The sequence below is a fragment of the Aureococcus anophagefferens genome, assembly GCF_000186865.1.
Source record: "Aureococcus anophagefferens unplaced genomic scaffold AURANscaffold_6, whole genome shotgun sequence".
NCBI classification, from domain to species: Eukaryota; class Pelagophyceae; order Pelagomonadales; family Pelagomonadaceae; genus Aureococcus; species Aureococcus anophagefferens.
The window spans coordinates 2,119,480-2,137,680 of NW_008705566.1; the positions used below are offsets into that span (position 1 = coordinate 2,119,480).

The 18,201-nt window shown below is 73.2% G+C and overlaps 2 protein-coding genes across 2 annotated transcripts; one reads left to right on the forward strand and one right to left on the reverse strand.

Annotated features, from left to right (window-relative positions):
- Nucleotides 1-210: 210 nt before the first annotated feature.
- Nucleotides 211-14,803, forward strand: AURANDRAFT_63241 (hypothetical protein; the record flags this gene model as incomplete). Its single annotated transcript, XM_009037380.1, has 8 exons — nucleotides 211-758; nucleotides 1,342-1,391; nucleotides 2,116-5,128; nucleotides 5,219-5,356; nucleotides 6,420-6,702; nucleotides 8,177-9,843; nucleotides 11,917-11,927; nucleotides 12,582-14,803. The coding sequence occupies 8 exons, from the start codon at nucleotides 211-213 to the stop codon at nucleotides 14,801-14,803; spliced, it is 7,932 nt and encodes a 2,643-aa protein (XP_009035628.1).
- Nucleotides 14,804-15,429: 626 nt separating this feature from the next.
- On the reverse strand, nucleotides 15,430-17,718 carry AURANDRAFT_24123 (hypothetical protein; the record flags this gene model as incomplete). The annotated part of the gene is made up of 1 exon (XM_009037507.1): nucleotides 15,430-17,718. One exon carries the CDS (start codon nucleotides 17,716-17,718, stop codon nucleotides 15,430-15,432), a length of 2,289 nt encoding a protein of 762 aa, XP_009035755.1.
- Nucleotides 17,719-18,201: the final 483 nt, after the last annotated feature.

Genomic DNA, 18,201 nt, shown 5'->3' on the forward strand with positions numbered 1-18,201 from the left:
ATCGTTTTTCAAGCCTGATTAGACTGAAAAAGTTCGACACGTTCAAGGTGACTTCAAAGAGGGCCTCGTCCCCCGCATGGCATGGAGTTGTTCGATACAAGTAGACTTGATGCTTACGACGATCTGCTCGAGGCTGCCTGCGATGCAGCAAACGCAGAAGCTGCAGCGCTAGCTGCGATACGCGACAGCCCGGAGGGGCGCGCGAAACTCATGGCCTCCGTCGCAAAATCCTGGGCCGAGGCCGAGGGCGTTCCCTACCCACTGACGCCGCGACCGCTCCAGTTCCAGTGCGTCACCTTGCTGCTGCGGAGCGCCGCGTCGTTCGACGCCGATTCGAGACGCTACCTCGCGGAGACGCTGGTCGACGTGTGCGGCCTCGACGGCATCATCGCGCAAATGCGCGACGCCGAATGCGTCGCCGGCCTCGCGTATTTGCCGGGGTGCGACGACTTTTCGCTCGTCGACGACCTCCGCCGGCGCCTCGCTCAGCGACCGAAGACGGCGCGCGAGACGTTCGAGCCTCTCAGCCAGAGGATCATTCCCGACGCTCGCGCCGCCGACGTCGCGATCGTCGCGCGCGCGCTCCTCGGCGACGGGCGCTACAGGCGCGACATGGTCGGCGCGCCGTTGCCCAAGGCCGCGCAGGACCTGTGCCGGCGGCTGCGGAACCGCGCGGCGAAGATCGCCGCGCCGCCGCCGCCGCCGCCGCCGCGGCTCCGCGCGGAGCCGCGGGGCGGCCACCCGACGCGCGGGCCCTGGTTCCCGGGCTACGAGCATTAGGAGCCGGACGGGGGCTGCGTGGACTTGTGGACGAAGGAGTCGTAGGGCATGACGGACTCGAACTCCGCGGGGCGGTCGAAGGCCGCGTGGCAGAGCCGCCTGCGGACGTCGTCGATGTCGTCGGCCGCGCGGGAGAGGACGTGGGCGACGACGTCCTCGACGGCGATGGGCCGCGCGCGGACGGCGTCCGGCAGGCTCCCGAGCGCGTCCCGGAGGGACCGGGGCTCGAGGCACGCCGGCGGCGCCTCCGAGCGCGCGTCGTCGTGGCCGTCGCCGCCGCGCGGCGTCTTCTCGCCGTGGTGGGGCGGCAGGGCGCGGAGCAGGGCGTCGACGGGCAGGCTCGCGTCGTCGGACGGCTCGAGCCTGTGTGCGAAACAACCAGTGGAACGCCCCGTCCAGCAAGAACTTCAAACCTCTCGAGCTCGGTCAAATCGAAGTCTTTTTGGCTGATTTTTGGACAAATCGTTTTCTCTCGCCGAGTTCTTTTCAAACAGCGTATGTCGAAACCGTGCGAATACATGCACATTGAAGTCGTGTTGAATATTTTTGTTTCCTGCCCAGGCTCGAGCGCGTGCCAGAGCTCGCGGGCCTCGCGGACGAGGAACCGGGTCGTGATCGCGACGCGGACGCAGCCGCCGAAGCGCTCGAACTCCACGGGCTTGCCCGCAGCGCAGACGGCGTCGACGGCGGCGAGGATCGCGTCCTCGTACTTTTGGGGCAGGTCGACGCTGAGCGCGCGCACGAGGCGCGACACGTCCTCGCCGAGCGCGTAGGGCGTGCCGCGCCGCGCGGACAGCGCCGAGTACGCCTTCGCGAGCTCGTCGAGGAACTGCTCCGGGTTGCGGTGCGTGAGCTGGAGCATGTGGTAGGAGTGGACGAGCGGGTTCGCGCCGTCGCAGATCTCGTCGAGGTACTGGACGATGAACTCGAGCGGCTTCTCCGGCCGATAGAGCAGCGTCTGCGTCATGATCTCCTGGATGAGCTGCGTCACCTGCGCCTCGTGGTTGCTCGTCGTCGGGGCGTCGGACATGCTGTCGAGGCAGCCCCGTCTCGTTGCGGCGGGTTCAAAGACAGCAGCATCGACCTGACGCTGAGCAATCTCGAGGTATTGCCACTGAAGCATCAGCCTGCTTCCGCAGAGCGCCCGGCCCGTCGTCTGAGAGCGCCTCGATCCGCGCGTCGCGGCGCCTGTTGTGTCCTGCGCCGAAAGAAGCATCAGCCTGTCTTCGCAAAGCGCCCGGCTCGTCGTCTGAGAGCGCCTCGATCCGCGCGTCGCGGCGCCTGTTGCGTCCCGCGCCGAAGAAATGGCGTCGCCCGTGCTCCGTCCACAAACAGAAGAAACGACGAGCCGGATAGCGGCAGTCACCCCTTCCACCTCGGCGCCGCCGCCGCGGATCTTCGGCCCCGCGGAAAGCGCGGCGCCGAGGCCGCCGGTGCTCGGGGCCGGCTGCGACCCGAGCGAGACCGTCGTCCGCCGGCGCGTCTGGGTGGCGGCCGCCGGCGCCTGGTCGCCCTGGGAGTCCGTCGCCGTCGGCGCGGCGGGCGCCGAGGTCGCGCTGAGGCGCGGCGGTCTCGTGACCGTGCACCGCGACTTCGTCGGCGCGGAATCGCGACGCGACATCGGCGACGCCCTGGAGAGGTGCGGCCTCTTCCGCCAGTACAAGTTCGGCAACGTGCCCGAGCCGCGCGTCCACATGCTCCTCGCGCCGCCGGCCGCGGGCGACGGGAACCTCGCGTACCAGTACCACGGCGTGACGATGCGCGCGCGGCCCATCGCCGAGGTGCCGTCCGTGGCCCAGCTGGCCGACAAATGCTCCGCGGCCTTCGGCGGCACGCCCTGGAACGTGGGCGTCGACGTCGTGTGCTACCGCGACGGCCGCGACTCGTGCGGCTGGCACGCGGACGACACGCAGGGCGAGACGCTCGTCCTTGCCGTCGTCCTCGAGTCCGTCGGCGGGCCGCGGCGCGTGCAGCTCCGGCCCAAGCAGCCGCCGCACCGGGCGCCGGGGGGCGCGCCGAAACGGAAGAAGGTGCGGCGGTCCTACGCGCACGTCGGCGAGGCGCCGCTCGCCGACGGCGACGAGGAGCTCGAGCTCTGGGTCGGGGCCGGCGACGCCTACAGCATGGACCGCGGCGTCCAGGTCGGCTACGAGCACGCCGTGCCCAAGGTGCCCCCGAAAGACACGGGCGTCCGCAAGCGCGTCGTGGCCATCCTGCGCGAGGGCGACCGCAAGGCCGCGGGCGCGGAGGCGTTCGACGACGCGGACACGGGCCTCGCGAACGCGTCCCTGGAGCCGCCGGACCGCTGGGACTTCGACAAGCTCGGGGGCCGCTTCGGCCACGTCGACGGCATCCGCGAGGGCGTCCGGGCAAACGGCGACGGCGCGGCCTCGCTGGACGGTGCCGCGCTCTACTCGCGCGAGAGGCTCGTGGAGACGGGCGGCCACAACCAGGCCCAGCGCGGCGTCTCCGGGTCCCTGGTCCGCGGCGCCGAGTCCGTCGTCGTGAGCCGCCAGTCGAGCCGCCTCCGCGAGGCCGACGGCGTGTCGTGGCTCCGCTACACGTCGACGCGGCGCCAGGGCGCGGGCGCGCTCCACCGGTCGCTCGCGAACCGCGACCCCGTGCGCGTCTTCCGGAGCTCCAACCTCGGCGGCGCCTGGGCGCCGACGAAGCCGCCGGAGGCGAAGGAGGCCGCCGTCTACCGCTACGACGGTTTGTACGACGTCGTCGCCATGTGGACCGACGGCGGCGCGCCGACGCGCGACGCGCCCCGGGCGCCCAAGGGCGGCGGCGACGCCTACAAGGGCGCGAAGGCCGACGTGCCGCCGTCGCCCATGGCGCTCCGGAGCCCGGAGCCGGCGCCGGCCGCGCCGCTCGACGCGCTCCAGCGCCTCCCGCCGCCGCAGTACGTGTCCTTTCCGCCGCCGCCGCTCCCGCCGCCGCCGCTCCCGCCGCCGCCGATGCCGCCGCTGCCCCCGCCCCTGGGCGGCGGCGCGGCGCCGCCGTTCTCCGTCGAGGACGGGCCGCACCTCGGCTGCTTCGCGGGCGTGCCGCCGCTCGTCGCGCTCGCGGGGCCGCCGCCGGCGCCGCCGCCGCCGCCCGCGGAGGACGCGCCGCCGCCCGCGCCGCCGCCCGACGCGCTGCGCTACGAGCGCGCCTACACGTTCCGCCTCGAGCGCCGCGAGGCGGGCAACGCGTGCTCGAACGCGGCGTTCCTCGCGTGCCTCTCGGCCGCGGCGGGCGGCCGCGCGCCGGAGCCCGACACCTTCGCCGGCTGCGCGGCGCTGCCGCCCCTGGACCACTGGGCCGGCGGCGACAGCGACGACGACAGCGGCGGCGACGCCTACGACGGCGACGACGAGACGTTCCTCAAGGTCCAGCGCAGGGACGACGCGGTCTTCCGCCGCGCTCGCTGCGCGGAGAAGCTCATGGAGCTCGTGGCGCTCGTCGTCGCCGAGCAGGGCGGCTTCCTCGCGCCCGCCGCCGCGCCGCCCTGGCCGAAGCGCAGGGCGGCGACCATGGCCGACGCGGCGACGTGGCTCGCGCACCGCAAGCTCTACTGGCGCCACGCGCGCCACGCGCGGCGGCGGCCGAAGCTGCTCGAGCTCGCGGCTTCCGCGGCGCCCATGCCGGAGACGAAGCGCGCCCTAGAGTGGGCCGACGCGCTCGGCGCGTCGAGCTCGCGGATCCTGCGGCGCCTCGTCGCCGACGCGACGAAGCGCGAGGACGAGCGGCCCGTGTCCGACGCGCTCCTCGCGGCCGACGACGACGACGGCGCGGCGCCGAAGACCTGCGCGCTCTGCGGCGCGGGCGACGACGAGGCCCTGGGCGCGTTCCTCGCCTTCGCGGACCGCGGCGCGGGCGCCGGCGCGCCGAAGACGCACGTCCACGAGGCCTGCGCGGCGTGCTCGTCGGGCGTGTTCCTCGACGACGGCGGCGACTACTGCAACGTGCTCAAGGAGGTCAAGCGCGGGCGCGGCATGCGCTGCGCCGCGGACAAGGCGTGCACACGGCGGCCGAAGCTGTCCGGCGCGACGGTCGGCTGCGGGAAGAAGTCGTGCAAGCGGAGCTACCACGTGCCATGCGCGCTCGCGACGGGCTGGTGCTTCGGGCCGTCGAAGACCTTCTACTGCGCGCGGCACCGCGGGGGCGTCGACCACGACCCGGACGACGTCGACGAAGCCGCCGCGGCCGAGGAGTCGTGGCTCTTCGACTGCGCCTGCGGCGTGACCGGGGCGAACTTCGACGACGGGTCGGCCATGTGGGCGTGCACCGTCTGCGACGCCTGGCAGCACGCGGCCTGCGCCGGCGGCGGCGACGCGCCCGCGGAGGACTACGCGTGCTTCAAGTGCGTCGCCAAGCGGCAGGCGGCGGCGCCGCCGCTCGACGCGCTCCAGCGCCTCCCGGAACCGGCGCGCGGCTAAGGCCCTTACTCCAGCTTCGCCGACGCGAGCGCGAGCGCGCGCTTCGACTCGCTCTTCATGAAGCCCGCGAAGTCGGCCTCCGACAGGGACCCGGGCTTCGCGGCGAGCGCCTTCGCGAAGTACTCCGACGCCGTCGCGAAGTCGCCCTGGCAGTAGGAGATCACGCCGACGTAGTAGCAGTTGCGCAGCGTCGGGCCGCCCTTCTTGACGGCGCGGCGCGCGTTCTTGATGGCGCCGTCGGCGCTGCCGACGGGCCAGGGCGCGACGTGGTAGAAGCACGCGAGGATCGCGGAGCCGACGTCCGAGTCCCACGTCGCGTGCTTCGCCTGGAGCTCTTCCGCCATCTTCTTGTACGCGGTGCCCGAGCCCGTGAGCGCCTGCTTGACGAGCGACTTGTGGCTGCAGCTGAACATGAAGGCGTCGGCGTAGATGCCGAGGGCCCGCGCGTCCTTTTTGGGCGTCGCCGCGAGGCCGCGCGTCGCGAGGTCGAGCGCGCGCGCGCCGTCCTTCGCCCAGACCTGCTTCCGCTCCGGCGTGTCCGTCGTGCCGTCGATGGAGATCGTGTTCGACACCGTGCGGATGCGCATGGCCGCGTTGACGGCGTCCGCGGCCTTGAGGAGCAGCGACGGCTCGTCGCCGCAGCGCTCGAGCTCGGCCTCGTACATGAGCGCGGCCTTGTCGAGCGACGCGGGCGTCCGCTGCCGGAGCAGCGCGTCGGCGCGCGCGACGTTGAGGCGGTTCGGCGCGCCGGTCTCCGCGGGCGCCGCGGCCGCCTCGGCCGCGGCGTGCGCCTTGGCGCGGCGCTGCAGCAGCATGCGGCCGACGCCCCAGACGCCGATGCCGGCGCCGGCGCCGAGGGCCACGCGCTTGCGCCGCGACATCGTCGGCGCTTCGGTCGTCGCGCTGGCGCTGGCGAGCATCGCCAGGCATGCGAGGGCGCGGAGGAAGCGAGGAGCAGGCATGGGAGCAGACGTGAGCATCGTCGCGATCCAGCGCTCCGACTGCATCTTTGACGGCACGCCGTGTGATTGAAGCTGACACCGCGCGTCCGAGTCCGAGGGTGTAGTCAGCTAATTTGAGTGTTCGAATTGGGTGGTGGGGTCTCTGAATTGTCTCGGCCGCGGAAGTCGCGTCCTCCGTCAAGCCGGCCTTTTCCTCCGTCCGCGCGTCTGACCGGTTCGAATTGGACGTGCCGGCGGCCGAGTCGTCCGTCAGGCCGGGCGCGTCGGCCCAGCCGACGGTCTTGTGCTCCGACGCCGCGGGCGACGCGCCGTCGGCGACGGTGCGCGACCCCCAGGACGCGCCGGACTGGAGCGTCGCGGCCGACTTGAGCGACGTCTCCGGCGAGCAGCCGAGCTCGAGGCCCGCGCCGAGCCAGCCCTCGTGGACGGCCATCTCGAAGCCGATGGGGTCGCGGAGGGGCGACGGGAAGTCCGTCTCCGACGACGCCGAAGAAGACGGCGCCGACGACCGCGCGGGCGCCCAGCTGCTCGCGGCCGTGAGGCGCGCCGTCCCCGCGGAGCCGCGCGTCGAGAGGCGCGCCTGGGGCGACCCGGACGGCGCGGCCCGCTTCGCCGTCCCGCGCGCCGGGACCGGCCCGACGTCGGCCGTCGACGCCGTCGGGAGCTGCTCGACGAGGCGGTGCGTCATCAGGTGGCGCAGGCCCGCGAGGACCCGCGCGGGCGACCGGGGCCGCTTGATCGCGAGGCAGCCGAGGCACGTCGCGGCGATGACGAGGATCGGCGGGCCGACCCAGGCCGCGACGCCGCGGCCGCAGGGCGGCTGGAAGCAGGCGACGGTGCCGCGGTTGCGGTAGACGACGAAGAGGGCGTAGGCGAGGATCAGCGCGAAGAGCACGCCCAGGTTCTGGATGCGCCGGTAGATGGCGTTCGTCGCGTGGCGCGTCCTCGCGCTGCTCGCGCTCGCTCGCAGGAGCGCGCCGCGCACCCTCGACGAGCGGTAGAGCACGTCGCCGAGAAAGCCGAGCTCGACCATGGACACGAGGAGCACGTAGCAGCTGTTCAGGCGCACGTCCCAGCACGCGCCGGAAGCGCCGCGGCGCTTCGTCGCCGGGAGGAGGCTCTGGGCGAGCGTCACGCCCGCCGTCACGGCGCCCACGGCGCAGGACGCGGCGACGAGGCGCGCGCCGCCGTCCGTGCGGCCGTGGCGCGCGTGCCAGTGGGGCGTCCGCGCGCGGCCCGTCGCCGCGCTCGGCGTTCCCACGTGCCGCGAGCTCGCCTGCTGCCGCCGCAGCATGGACTCCAGCGCCTGCCGGTACGTGTCGCAGACCCGGAAGAGCGCGAGCTCGAGGATGAAGCGCACGAGGTGCCACAGGAAGTAGTTGGACCCGGCCCAGTAGACGCGACCGTAGCCGTCGAGGTCCGCCCAGCACGCGACCTGCGCGACGACGGCGAAGCACGCGAGGAGCGACAGGTGCTCGAGCGCGTTCCACCGCTCGGCGACGCCGCGCAGCAGCCGGTCCGTGCGCGACGCGTAGAAGGCCGAGGCCGTGTAGACCGCGAGCGCGCTCAGCACGGCGAGCGCGGCGACGCGGATCGCGGCGAAGGCGGCCCCGGCCTCGTCGGCCCAGGTGTCCTCGCAGTCGCGGCCGCACGTGAACCAGGGGCACGGCCGGTCGCGCAGCGTCCGCTCGTGCAGGCAGGGGCGGGCTGCCCACTCGGCGTCCGACATCGTCATATGACCCGGCACGCACAGGTTGGTCTTGCGGTGGGCAGTGCAAACCTGGTTTGGGCCGCACACTCGCGACGTTGCTTTTCAGCCGCGCGGACTCTGCCGTGATTATGGCGCAGCGCGGCGTCCACGAGCTCATCGAACACCGTGGGCGCGCGTAGAGAGGGTCAGGGGTCGTTGTTCTACCGCGCGCGTGCTTTTTCGCGCGCCGCGCGCGGTTCCAGCAGTCTTAACGGCGACGCGGAACGTACCGACGACGCGAGGGTCTTTCGCGCGCGCAGGCGTCCTTCGCCGCGCCCCCGAGCACGTCGGGGAAGTCGACGGGCATGAGCAACTACGGCGACACGCCCGCGTCGGGCGTCGTGCGCGAGGCGACGGGGTCTCTGCTCGAGAAGGTGCAGGCCGACGTCGCCCACGTCGTCAACTCCCTCGAGTCCATCTGCGCGCGCCGGCGCCCCCCCTTCTTCGAGCCCTGGAACGCGCACGCAAACCTTAACTCCCGGCGCTCCCCCCCCCCGCGCGAACGCCCCGACACGCGCGCGCGCCCCGTAGGGAACGAGGTCGGCTACTCGGGCGAGGAGCGGCGGCTGCAGATGGACAAGCTGAGCGACGAGCTGACGCACACGCTGCGGGCGAAGCTCGCGCAGGAGGTCGAGGTGCGGGACGTCTTCAAGAAGGACATCGCGGACAAGGTCGCGGAGTGCGTGATGATGGCCCGGAGCGTCGACGACGACGGGACGGGCGCGCTGCCGCCGGAGCTCGACGTGTCGAGCCTGCGGCTGTCGCACGGGCTCATGAAGCTCGAGGAGGAGCAGGCGAAGCTCGACGTCGTCGTGAGCGCGCGGACGGCGGAGTTCGCGGAGGCGCGCGACGCGATGCGGGACGCGTCGGCGCGGCTCGGCGAGGTGCTGCCCGCGGAGTTCGACGACGTCGGCCGCGAGGACCTGACGCTCGGGCGGCTCGCGGCGTTCCGGGAGGCGCTGGAGCGGCTCAAGGTCGTCGAGGCCGAGCGCGCCGTCGAGCTCGCGCGGCTCCGCGAGTCGTCGCTCGCGCTCGTCAAAGAGCTCGACGACGAGGCCGTCGAGGCCTACGACGAGTTCGAGGGCGACGACGACTACGTGCGGTCCGACGGGTCCGTGCTCGCCAAGGCGCGGAACTCGCTCGCCGCGGCCAAGGTCGACCGCGCGAAGCGGCGGCTCGCGGCGCTCCGCGACGAGAAGAAGGGCCGGCTCTCGCGGCTGTCGACGCTCGGCGAGGAGATCAGCCTCCTCTGGGAGCGCCTCGACGTCGGCGAGGCGCAGCAGCTCTCCTTCCGCGCGGCCGTGAAGCACTCGTCCATCTCCCGGGCGACGTTCGACATCGGCGAGGCCGAGCTCGGCAAGCTCCGCGGCGAGCTCCACGCGCGGCTCGCGGAGCTCGTCGCGTCGCGGCGGGCGCGCATCCGGGCGCTCTGGGACGAGATGACCGTGCCCGACGCCCAGCGCCGGACCTTCGGCGCCTACTTCGACGCCGGCGACCCCACGGAGGCGTCGCTCGCGGCGCACGAGGCCGAGGTCGCGGCGCTCGAGGCGCGCCGCGAGGCGCTCCAGCCGCTGCTCAAGCTCATCGAGAAGCGCGAGGAGCTCCTCACGGAGCGCACGGCGCTCCACGTCCTCCAGAAGGACGCGAGCCGCCTCCTCCGCCGCGGCCCGGGCGCCGCGACGGAGCGCAAGTACGAGTTCGAGGCCATGAAGCGCGTCAAGCAGCTCCCGAAGCTCACGGAGAAGCTCTTCGAGAAGCTCGTCGAGTGGGAGACGAAGCAGAGCCCCGTGCTCCGCGACGGCGTCCGCTACCTCGACAAGATGCGCGACGACCAGAAGGAGGCCGCGCAGGAGCGCGCGCAGGCGCTCGAGGCCAAGAAGATCGAGGCGACCATCAGGAAAGAGAAGCTCCGCGACCGGAACCTCCAGTGAGCCGCCGGCGCGCGAAACCCCAACCCCGACCCCTCGCAAGACCCCCGCCGCGTAACATCGCGCAGCTCGCACTCGGGGAGGGGATGGAGCCCGAGGTCGCCTCAGAACGCGACGACGAAGGGCAGGGGCGGGCTGCGCGGGTTGGGGTTGCGGGGGAACTTGCGCGCGGACGTGGAGAGCTTGAACTCGCGGAGGGGGTTGGGCTTCCGCGCGCCCTTGGTCGACGGCCGCGACGGCGACGCGGGCGACCGCGGCGCGGCGTCGACGACCGGGAGCCGCGGCGCCGCGCCGCGGAGGCGGCGCATGCCGTAGGCGTCGGAGAAGATGTGGTCGCCCGGCCGCTCCCTCCTGGGCTTGGCCGGCGAGCCGCAGCGGCTGCTGTAGAACTCGACGAGCCGCAGCGCGGCCGTCGCCGTCGCGTCCGCGGCGTCGCGGCCGAGCTCGAGGCGCCGGATCTCGCGCGCGGCGCCGCCGCCGGGGGCGTCGAGGCTCGGCGCCGGCGCGTCGAGGCTCAGCGAGAAGTCCGCGCGGATGCCGTCGGCGAGGCGGCAGTATTCGTCGGCGCCCCGGAACGCGTCGTCGCCCGGCGGCGCGGAGTCGAGCCGCTCCCGCGCGGCCGCGAGCTCGTACTTGACGCGCAGCGCCGGGTCGAGGGCGCTGTAGGCGTGCAACGTGATGGCGGACCCCACCGCGTCCTCGACGACGTCGACGCACGCCGCCGCGCGCGACAGGCCCGCGGCGGACGCGCGCCGGTCGTCCTCGGCGTCGCGCCGCGCCGTCGACGCCTCGCGCCGGAGCTCGCGCGCCTCGGGGCCGCCGGCGGGCGACACGCCGCCGCGCTCGAGGGCCGCCGCGAGGTCCATGATCCGCGCCTCGGCGTCGGCGAGCGCCGCGCGGAGCTCCCTGGCCTCGGCCTCGGCGGCCGCGGCCTTGGCCCGCGTCTCCTCGAGGGTCTTCTTCGTGCCCTTGAGCTGGCGCTTCGTGTCCATCATCTTGAGCGACTCGGCCACGGACAGGCCGCCGCCCTCCTCGAGGGACTTGGCGTCCTCGGACAGCCGGTCGTTCTCCCGCCGGAGCCGCTCGTTCTCGCGCTTGTAGGTGTCGTTGTCCTCCTCGAGCCGGGCGACGACCTCCTCGCTGAGCCGGCCGTTCTCCTTGTGGTAGCTGTCGTTGTCCTCCTCGAGCCGCGCGACCTCCGTCTCGAGGTGGAGCGAGTAGCGGAGCGCGGACGCGACGCGCTTCGCCGACGGGTCGTCGGTCGCGGGCGGCCCGTGCGTGTCGCACCGGTCGTGCGCGGGCGCGAGGTCCTCCGGCCGGTCCCCGGGGGCGGGCTCCGGCCGCTGGTAGCCCGGCGGGGGCCGCGCGGCGACGTAGTACGCGGGCTGGTAGCCCGGCGGCGGTCGGTGGAAGACGGGCACGACGTCCGCGCGCTGCTCGTGGTAGCCCGGCGGCGGCTGATGATAGACCGGGTGGAGGTCCTTGCGCTGCTCGTGGTAGCCCGGCGGCGCGTGGCCGGCCACGGGGACCAGGTCCTTGCGCTCCTCGTGGTAGTTCGGCGGCGCGTGGCCGGCCACGGGGACCAGGTCCTTGCGCTCCTCGTGGTAGTTCGGCGGCGCGTGGCCGGCCACGGGGACCAGGTCCTTGCGCTCCTCGTGGTAGTTCGGCGGCGGCTGATGATACACGGGCTTCAGGTCCGCGCGCTGCTCGTGGTAGCCCGGCGGCGCGTGGCCGGCCACGGGGACCAGGTCCTTGCGCTCCTCGTGGTAGTTCGGCGGCGCGTGGCCGGCCACGGGGACCAGGTCCTTGCGCTCCTCGTGGTAGTTCGGCGGCGGCTGATGATACACGGGCTTCAGGTCCGCGCGCTGCTCGTGGTAGCCGGGCGGCGGCTGGTGATAGACCGGCTGCAGGTCGGCGCGCTGCTCGTGGTAGCCGGGCGGCGGCTGATGATAGACCGGTTGCAGGTCGGCGCGCTGCTCGTGATAGCCCGGCGGCGGCTGGTGATAGACCGGTTGTAGGTCCGCGCGCTGCTCGTGGTAGTTCGCCGGCGGCTGATGATAGACCGGTTGCAGGTCGGCGCGCTGTTCGTGGTAGTTCGCCGGCGGCTGATGATAGACCGGTTGCAGGTCGGCGCGTTGCTCGTGGTAGCCCGGCGGCGGCTTGTGGTCCACGGGCATCAGGTCCTTCCGCTCCGATCGATCCATCGCCGGTGCGGGCGCCAGATGATGCACGGGCATCACGTCGGCGCGCTGCTCGTGGTAGCCCGGCGGCGGCTGGTGATAGACGGGCATCACGTCGGCGCGCTGCTCGTGGTAGCCCGGCGGCGGCTGGTGATAGACGGGCAGCACGTCGCCGCGCTGCTCGTGGTAGCCCGGCGGCGGCTGGTGATAGACGGGCAGCATGTCGCCGCGCTGCTCGTGGTAGCCAGGCGGCGGTCGATGATAGACCAGCATCACGTCGCCGCGCTGCTCGTGGTAGCCCGGCGGCGGCTGGTGATAGACGGGCAGCATGTCGCCGCGCTGCTCGTGGTAGTTGAGCGGCTGGTGGCCATCGGTGGGCATGAGGTCCATGCGCTCGCGATGGCCCACGGGACTCGGAACGGGAAGCAGGTCCGTCCGGTCCTTGTCGACATGGGCCACCGGCGCCGGCGCGGGAGCCTCCGCGGGCACGCTGGTGGTGGCCATATGCGTTTCGGAGAGCTCCACCGGCGGTTGTTTCCCCCCACTTGCATCGATAGTGCAGCTCTACGCTATGGTCGTGATCAAACAGAGCTTTAAAGCGTTCCTCACGAAGCATAAACTGGACGACGCGCCCGCGGCGGCGCGCGCCGACGACGACGATGACTACCGGCAGGGCAAAATCGAGAGCGTGGCGCTGGAGACGGGCTATCGCAGCAGCCCCAGGGCGCGCGAGAAGTTCATGATCTCGGCGGAGGGGCAGCCCGCGCGCGCGCCGCCGGCGCCGAGCGCGCCGGCCGACGCCGGGTCCTGGACGGCGGGCGACGCCGGCGTCGCCAACCCCGCGGAGCCCGCGGAGGCGTACCGCGTCGTGCACGCCGTCGTCATGGTCCGCGCGCGGCCGTCGACGCTCGCGCCGCGCGTGGGCATCAAGCGCGCCGGCGACGTCGTCCGCGGCCGCGTCCTGAAGATGGCGTCGACGGACAACGAGTGGCTCAAGCTCGACGGCGCCGTCGGCTACGTGCTCCTGCACGGCCGCTCCGTCGGCTGCGGCGAACTGCTGCGCCGCGAAGCCGAGGCGGCGGCGTCCGAGGCAGCGCCCGCGGAGGCGCCCGAGGCCGCGGAGGCCGACGGCCGCCGCCTCGGCGAGGCCCGCTTTACGGTGGCCAAGGACTGGAAGGAGCGCCTCGCGCGCGCGGTCGCGCCGGAGCATGAGCCGGCGGCGCCGGCGGAGGCGGCGCACGCGCCGGCGAACACAAAAGCCGCGCCGTCGAGGAAGGCGGCGGCCGCGAGAGCGCCGGTGAAAGCAAAAGCCGCGCCGTCGAGGAAGGCGGCGGCCGCGAGAGCGCCGGCGGCCGAAGCGCCGGCGGCCGAAGCGCCGGCGGCCGCGCCGGCGCCGCCGCCGCCCGCGCGGAGCGCCGCGCGGGACCCGCTCGGCGTCTACGTCTGGCGCCGCGCGTTGGCCTACGCTGGCTGCGCGCGGACCCTGGGCGCCGCGGCGTGCTGCAGCGACGTGCTGCGGCGCGCGGCGAGCGACGACGGCTGCTGGTGGCCCGCGGCGCGGCGCCTCGGCGCGCGGGACGCGGCGAACGCGCGCGACCTCGCGCTGGCCGCGCTCGCGTACCGGAGCGAGACCGCGCGGGGCCGCGCCGTGCGGGCCGAGGGGCGGCGCGCGGAGGCGGACGACCTCGTCGTGTCCCTCGAGCGGACCGCGCCGCACGCGGCGCTCTTCGCCCTCGACTCGGCGGGCGAGCTCCGCGTGCGCCGCGACCGGGTCTCCAAGGGCGGGCCCATCGGCGCGTCCTGGCGCCGCTTCCGGGGCCGCGCGCGCGTCGGCGACTGCTTCGCGAAATTCGCGGCCATCGCCGAGCAGCGCGTGCCCTTCATGGACCGGAACCTCTGCGACAAGCTCCCCTGCTCCGTCGTCATCGCGCCCTACGCCGAGGAGCGCGTCGTCGACGACTTCGCCCTCAAGGGGCGGAGCAGGGCCGGCGGCCTCGCGGTCCTGCCGCTCGAGTACCGCGGCCTCGTGCTCGGGCCGCTCCTGCTGGGCACCTTCGGCTACACAGACCACGCGCTCGTCAACCGGCAGCAGCAGGGGGTCTGGTTCGCGGCGCTGCCCCACGCGCCGAACCACTTCTCCCCGGCGGCGCCGCGGCGCCTCGCCGACGGCGAGCTCCGGGGGTTCGCGGGCGTCGCCGTGTCGACGAGCGACGGTCCCTGCGAGCTCGAGGGCAGCTACGCGCACCTCAACGCCAAGGCGGCGCCGGCGACGGCGTCGCTCCGCCAGCTGGGCGCCGAGCCCGCGCGGCGCCGCGCGGAGTGCGGCCTCTGGGCCGCGGCGACGCTCGACGTGCGCGGCGTCGGCGGCCGGCGCGTCGTGACGCGCGACGACCGCACGGTCTTCGACCAGGCCTGCGTCGCGACGCTCGCCGTGCGCGTCGACGACGAACGGGGCCGCGCGAGCTGGTCTCGGGCGAAGCTCATCGGGCGGTGCCAGGACTGCGACGGCGCCGCGAAGTGGGTCTTCGAGGGGCCCGCCTGGGACGCCGACGCGCCGGAGCCCCGGGACCTCGCCGGCCGCGGGCACCTCGCGTGCCTCCTCGACGCGCGCGGCGCGGAGACCTTCACGTGGCCGCCGGAGCTGCGGCCCGCGGACTGCGACGCGGTGACGCTCGAGGGCGAGTTCGTCTCCGGCACCTTCGTCCTCCAGGCCGCACTCGTCGCGAGCCCGAGGCACCGCGTCAGGGTCGCGCTCCTCGCGCTCGCGCCCTGCGATTAACGGCGCCGTCATTCTAGCGTGGACAAATTCTCCTCGCGCTCGCGCCCTGCGACGACGAGTAACGGCGCCGTTCGCCCGGCCGGTTCGCGCGCGGTCGCGCCGTGCTAGCGTGGACAAATTACGCCGCCGCGCGACGCGAGCAAAACGTCACGCGGCCTCTCGTCTCTCCTCCGGCGCGTCGCCGCCGTCGTCGCCGCCGCCGGTCATGTCGGGCAGGTCGTAGTAGTCCTTGTGCGCCGCCATGCACGTCGTCAGCGCCTGCGTCGCGCCGACGCACTTCTTCGCGAAGTCCTCGTTGCGCTCCTGGTGCAGCTTCACGCAGTCCTCCCACGCCGTGAACGTCTCGCCGCAGGGCCCGGCGCGCATGTAGGCGCAGAAGCCGCAGTCCTCGTCCTCGGCGAGCTTGGGCACGGCGGCGGACCGCGCGGCCGACGCCGCGTCTGCCGCCGCATCGGCGGCCTCCGACGGCGCCGCTGCGGGCGCCGGCGCCGGAGCTGCGCTCGTCGTCATGGCCGACATGCGCTGCGTCGACGACGGCTGCGGGCCGACACGTCGGGCGAGGCGTGGAGCGCTCTCCGAAGCTGTCTGAGTCAATCAATTTGGTTTACTTCAAGTTGCGGGCGCGATCAGTCCTCCGCGAGCACGACGAGGCGGTCGTCCGGGTGCCACTGGCGGGGCTCGTGCTTGTCCGGCGGGTTGAGCACGGCGTGGTCCTCGCCCGCGGCGCGGTAGCCCACGGCGATCTCCGGCGGGTCCTTGCGCCGCGCCAAGGCCATGACGTCGAAGAAGGACGGGTCGTCGCCCGGCTCGACGTAGTCGGCGATGTTGCGGATGTAGAGCTCGGACCCCTCCTCCTCGAAGAGGTGCTTGACGATGAGGTTCACCGTGCGGTCCTCCGCGACCATCGCGAGCGTCATGCTGACGAGCTCGTTCGAGAGCACGTAGTCGGAGATGCCCGCGTCCGAGATGAGGTGCTGCGTCCGCGAGTCGAGGATTTCGCTGAGCACGACGCACTTGCAGGTCGCCTTGATCTCCTCGGCCCAGACGCAGGAGTTGTGGCGCGCCGCGGACGACGGGCTCGGCGGCCGCGGCGCGTCCTTGAGCCGCTGCGTCTGGATGTCCCGCAGGAGCAGCAGCGTCGCCAGGGCCTGGGAGTCGCGGTCCGTCGACGTCTCCTCGACGGTCTCGTTCGCGAGGATGATGCAGGACGTGAACTCGCCCATGGGCAGCCGCTCCAGGTCCCGGCGGCTGCACAGATTGCCGCACGAGTGGTGCACCGCCAGGTTCCGCAGCTCCGGCGGCCGCTTCCGCTGGGCCCGCGCCTCGAGGAGCCGGTCCCGCTGCTCGTCCACGGGCACCTGGTTGAAGAGGTAGAGCTCGCTGCCCGGCACGACGAAGTCGTCGAGCAGCTGGACGATGTCGTCGAGGTCGCGGCGCCAGCCGCAGAACAGGACGCACTCCGGCGCCTGGTCGCCGTCCACGGGCGGCGCGCTCAGGCTCGACCGCAGCGCCGCCGCCGGCGCCGCCTCGTAGGAGTCGTCGTCCTCCGCGAGGACGACGAGGCCGTCGCCGGCCTCGACCGTCGCGGACCGGCCCGGGTTCAGTAACACGTCGCCGTTCCGGAAGATGCCCAGCGGCACGGCGTCGGGGAAGCGCACGCAGCACTCGTCGAAGGTGGCGCCCACGAGCTCGGGCCACGCCTTGACGTAGAATTCGCAGCCCTCGAAGCCGAGCATGGACCCCCAGACCTCCGCGAGCCCCGGCTGCCGCGCGCACTGGATCATGAGGCGCCCGATGACGTCGTGCGCGACGACGGTCTCCACGGACTCGCCGCCGACCATGCGCACCAGCGGCTCGTTGTCCACGTCCTGCATCTCGACGACGACGTGGCCGCCCAAACCGCCGTTCGCGGCCTCGCGCAGCCCGACGAGCGACAGCACGATCCTCAAACTCCGCGCGTCCGCCTGGTCCGGCGTGCCCGCTTCGTCGGCCAGGACGATCGTCGACCGCGCGCCGCCCGCGTTGACCTTGCGCAGGTCGCCCACGAGCAGCGGGTTGCCCTGGCGGCAGATGACCGTCGTCCCCGCGTCGTCGTAGTCGAAGTCGTCGATCTCCGCCTCTTGTTCTTCTTTGTCCTTCTCGCAGAGGATGACGACGACGCCGCCGCCCTCGGACTCGTTGGCGTTCGAGATCTGCTCGACGACGGCCAGGACCTTGTCGTTCCAGCCTAAAATGAGCGTGTGGCCGTGCTCGAGCACGTCCGACTTGCCCTTGCGGAGGTCGTCGACGTAGTCGCCGACGGCGTCGGAGACGATGCCCAGGAGCAGGGCCGTGATGAACATGCCGCCCAGGGACGACGCGATGGCCACGAGGCGCGTCAGGAGGCCCGACGCGGAGGAGAAGGGCTTCTCCGCGTCCGACGCGAAGGTCCAGTCGATGCCGACGCCCGCCAAGGTCTCCCACACCGCGTCGCCGAAGCCCGTCGCCGACACGCCGTAGAGCAGCCCGCCGCCGACGAGCACGAGGGCGATGGACACGTAGAGCAGCGCGAGCACCTTCGAGTAGGGGTTGCTGCTGAACCAGCAGTCGAGCTCGTAGGCGACGCGCTTCGACAGGGGGTGCCCCGCGTCGTCGCCGGCCAGGATGCACCGCTGGAGCCAGGGCGGCAGGTCGTCGAGGAACGCGTAGCAGTAGGCCGCGAAGGCCAGGGCGACGATGGCCAGCGCGAGCGCGCCGAGCCGCGCGGGCGTGAACGTCTCCTCGTCGTCGTCGTCGCCGCCGCCGTCGTCGCCGCCCTCGTTGTCGTCGCCGCCGCCGCAGGACGCGACGGCCTCGCCGCCGCCGTCCGGGGCCGCGACCTCGAGGCTCTCGTCACCGGGTTCCAGGCACGCCCGCGCCGCGAGCTCCTGGCCCATGGCCCCCTCGCCGTCGTAGCCGGCGACGGCGAGGCGTGCCCGCAGGCACGCGACGACCCTGCTCGAGCTCTCCTGCGCCGCGCTCATGTCCCGGATGCGGTACAACCCCGCGACGACGACGGCCGTGCGCACGAACAGAAGCGCGCGCGACGACCGCGGCTTCGGCTGCTCGTGGCCGCCCATCGTTTTGAAGAGCGACTGGGGCAGCCTTGGTTTAACCTTGTCCAGAATCGATATCATAAAATCAAGCAGTTGAAGCGCGTATTAAAGGGCCCGGAGCGCGTCCAGCAGGCCGGGGCCGCCGTCGCAGACGTTGTTGACCTCGACCATGCCGTACGCGTAGTCCGGTTCCGCCTTGATGCGCGCCGTGACGAGCGCGTTGAGGCCCGACTCGGACTCCTCGGTCAGCAGCGTGGCCCCGTGGAGGCCGCTGACGACGACGGAGTCCGCGTCCTCCTGCCAGAGGGCCTGGACCGTGTAGAG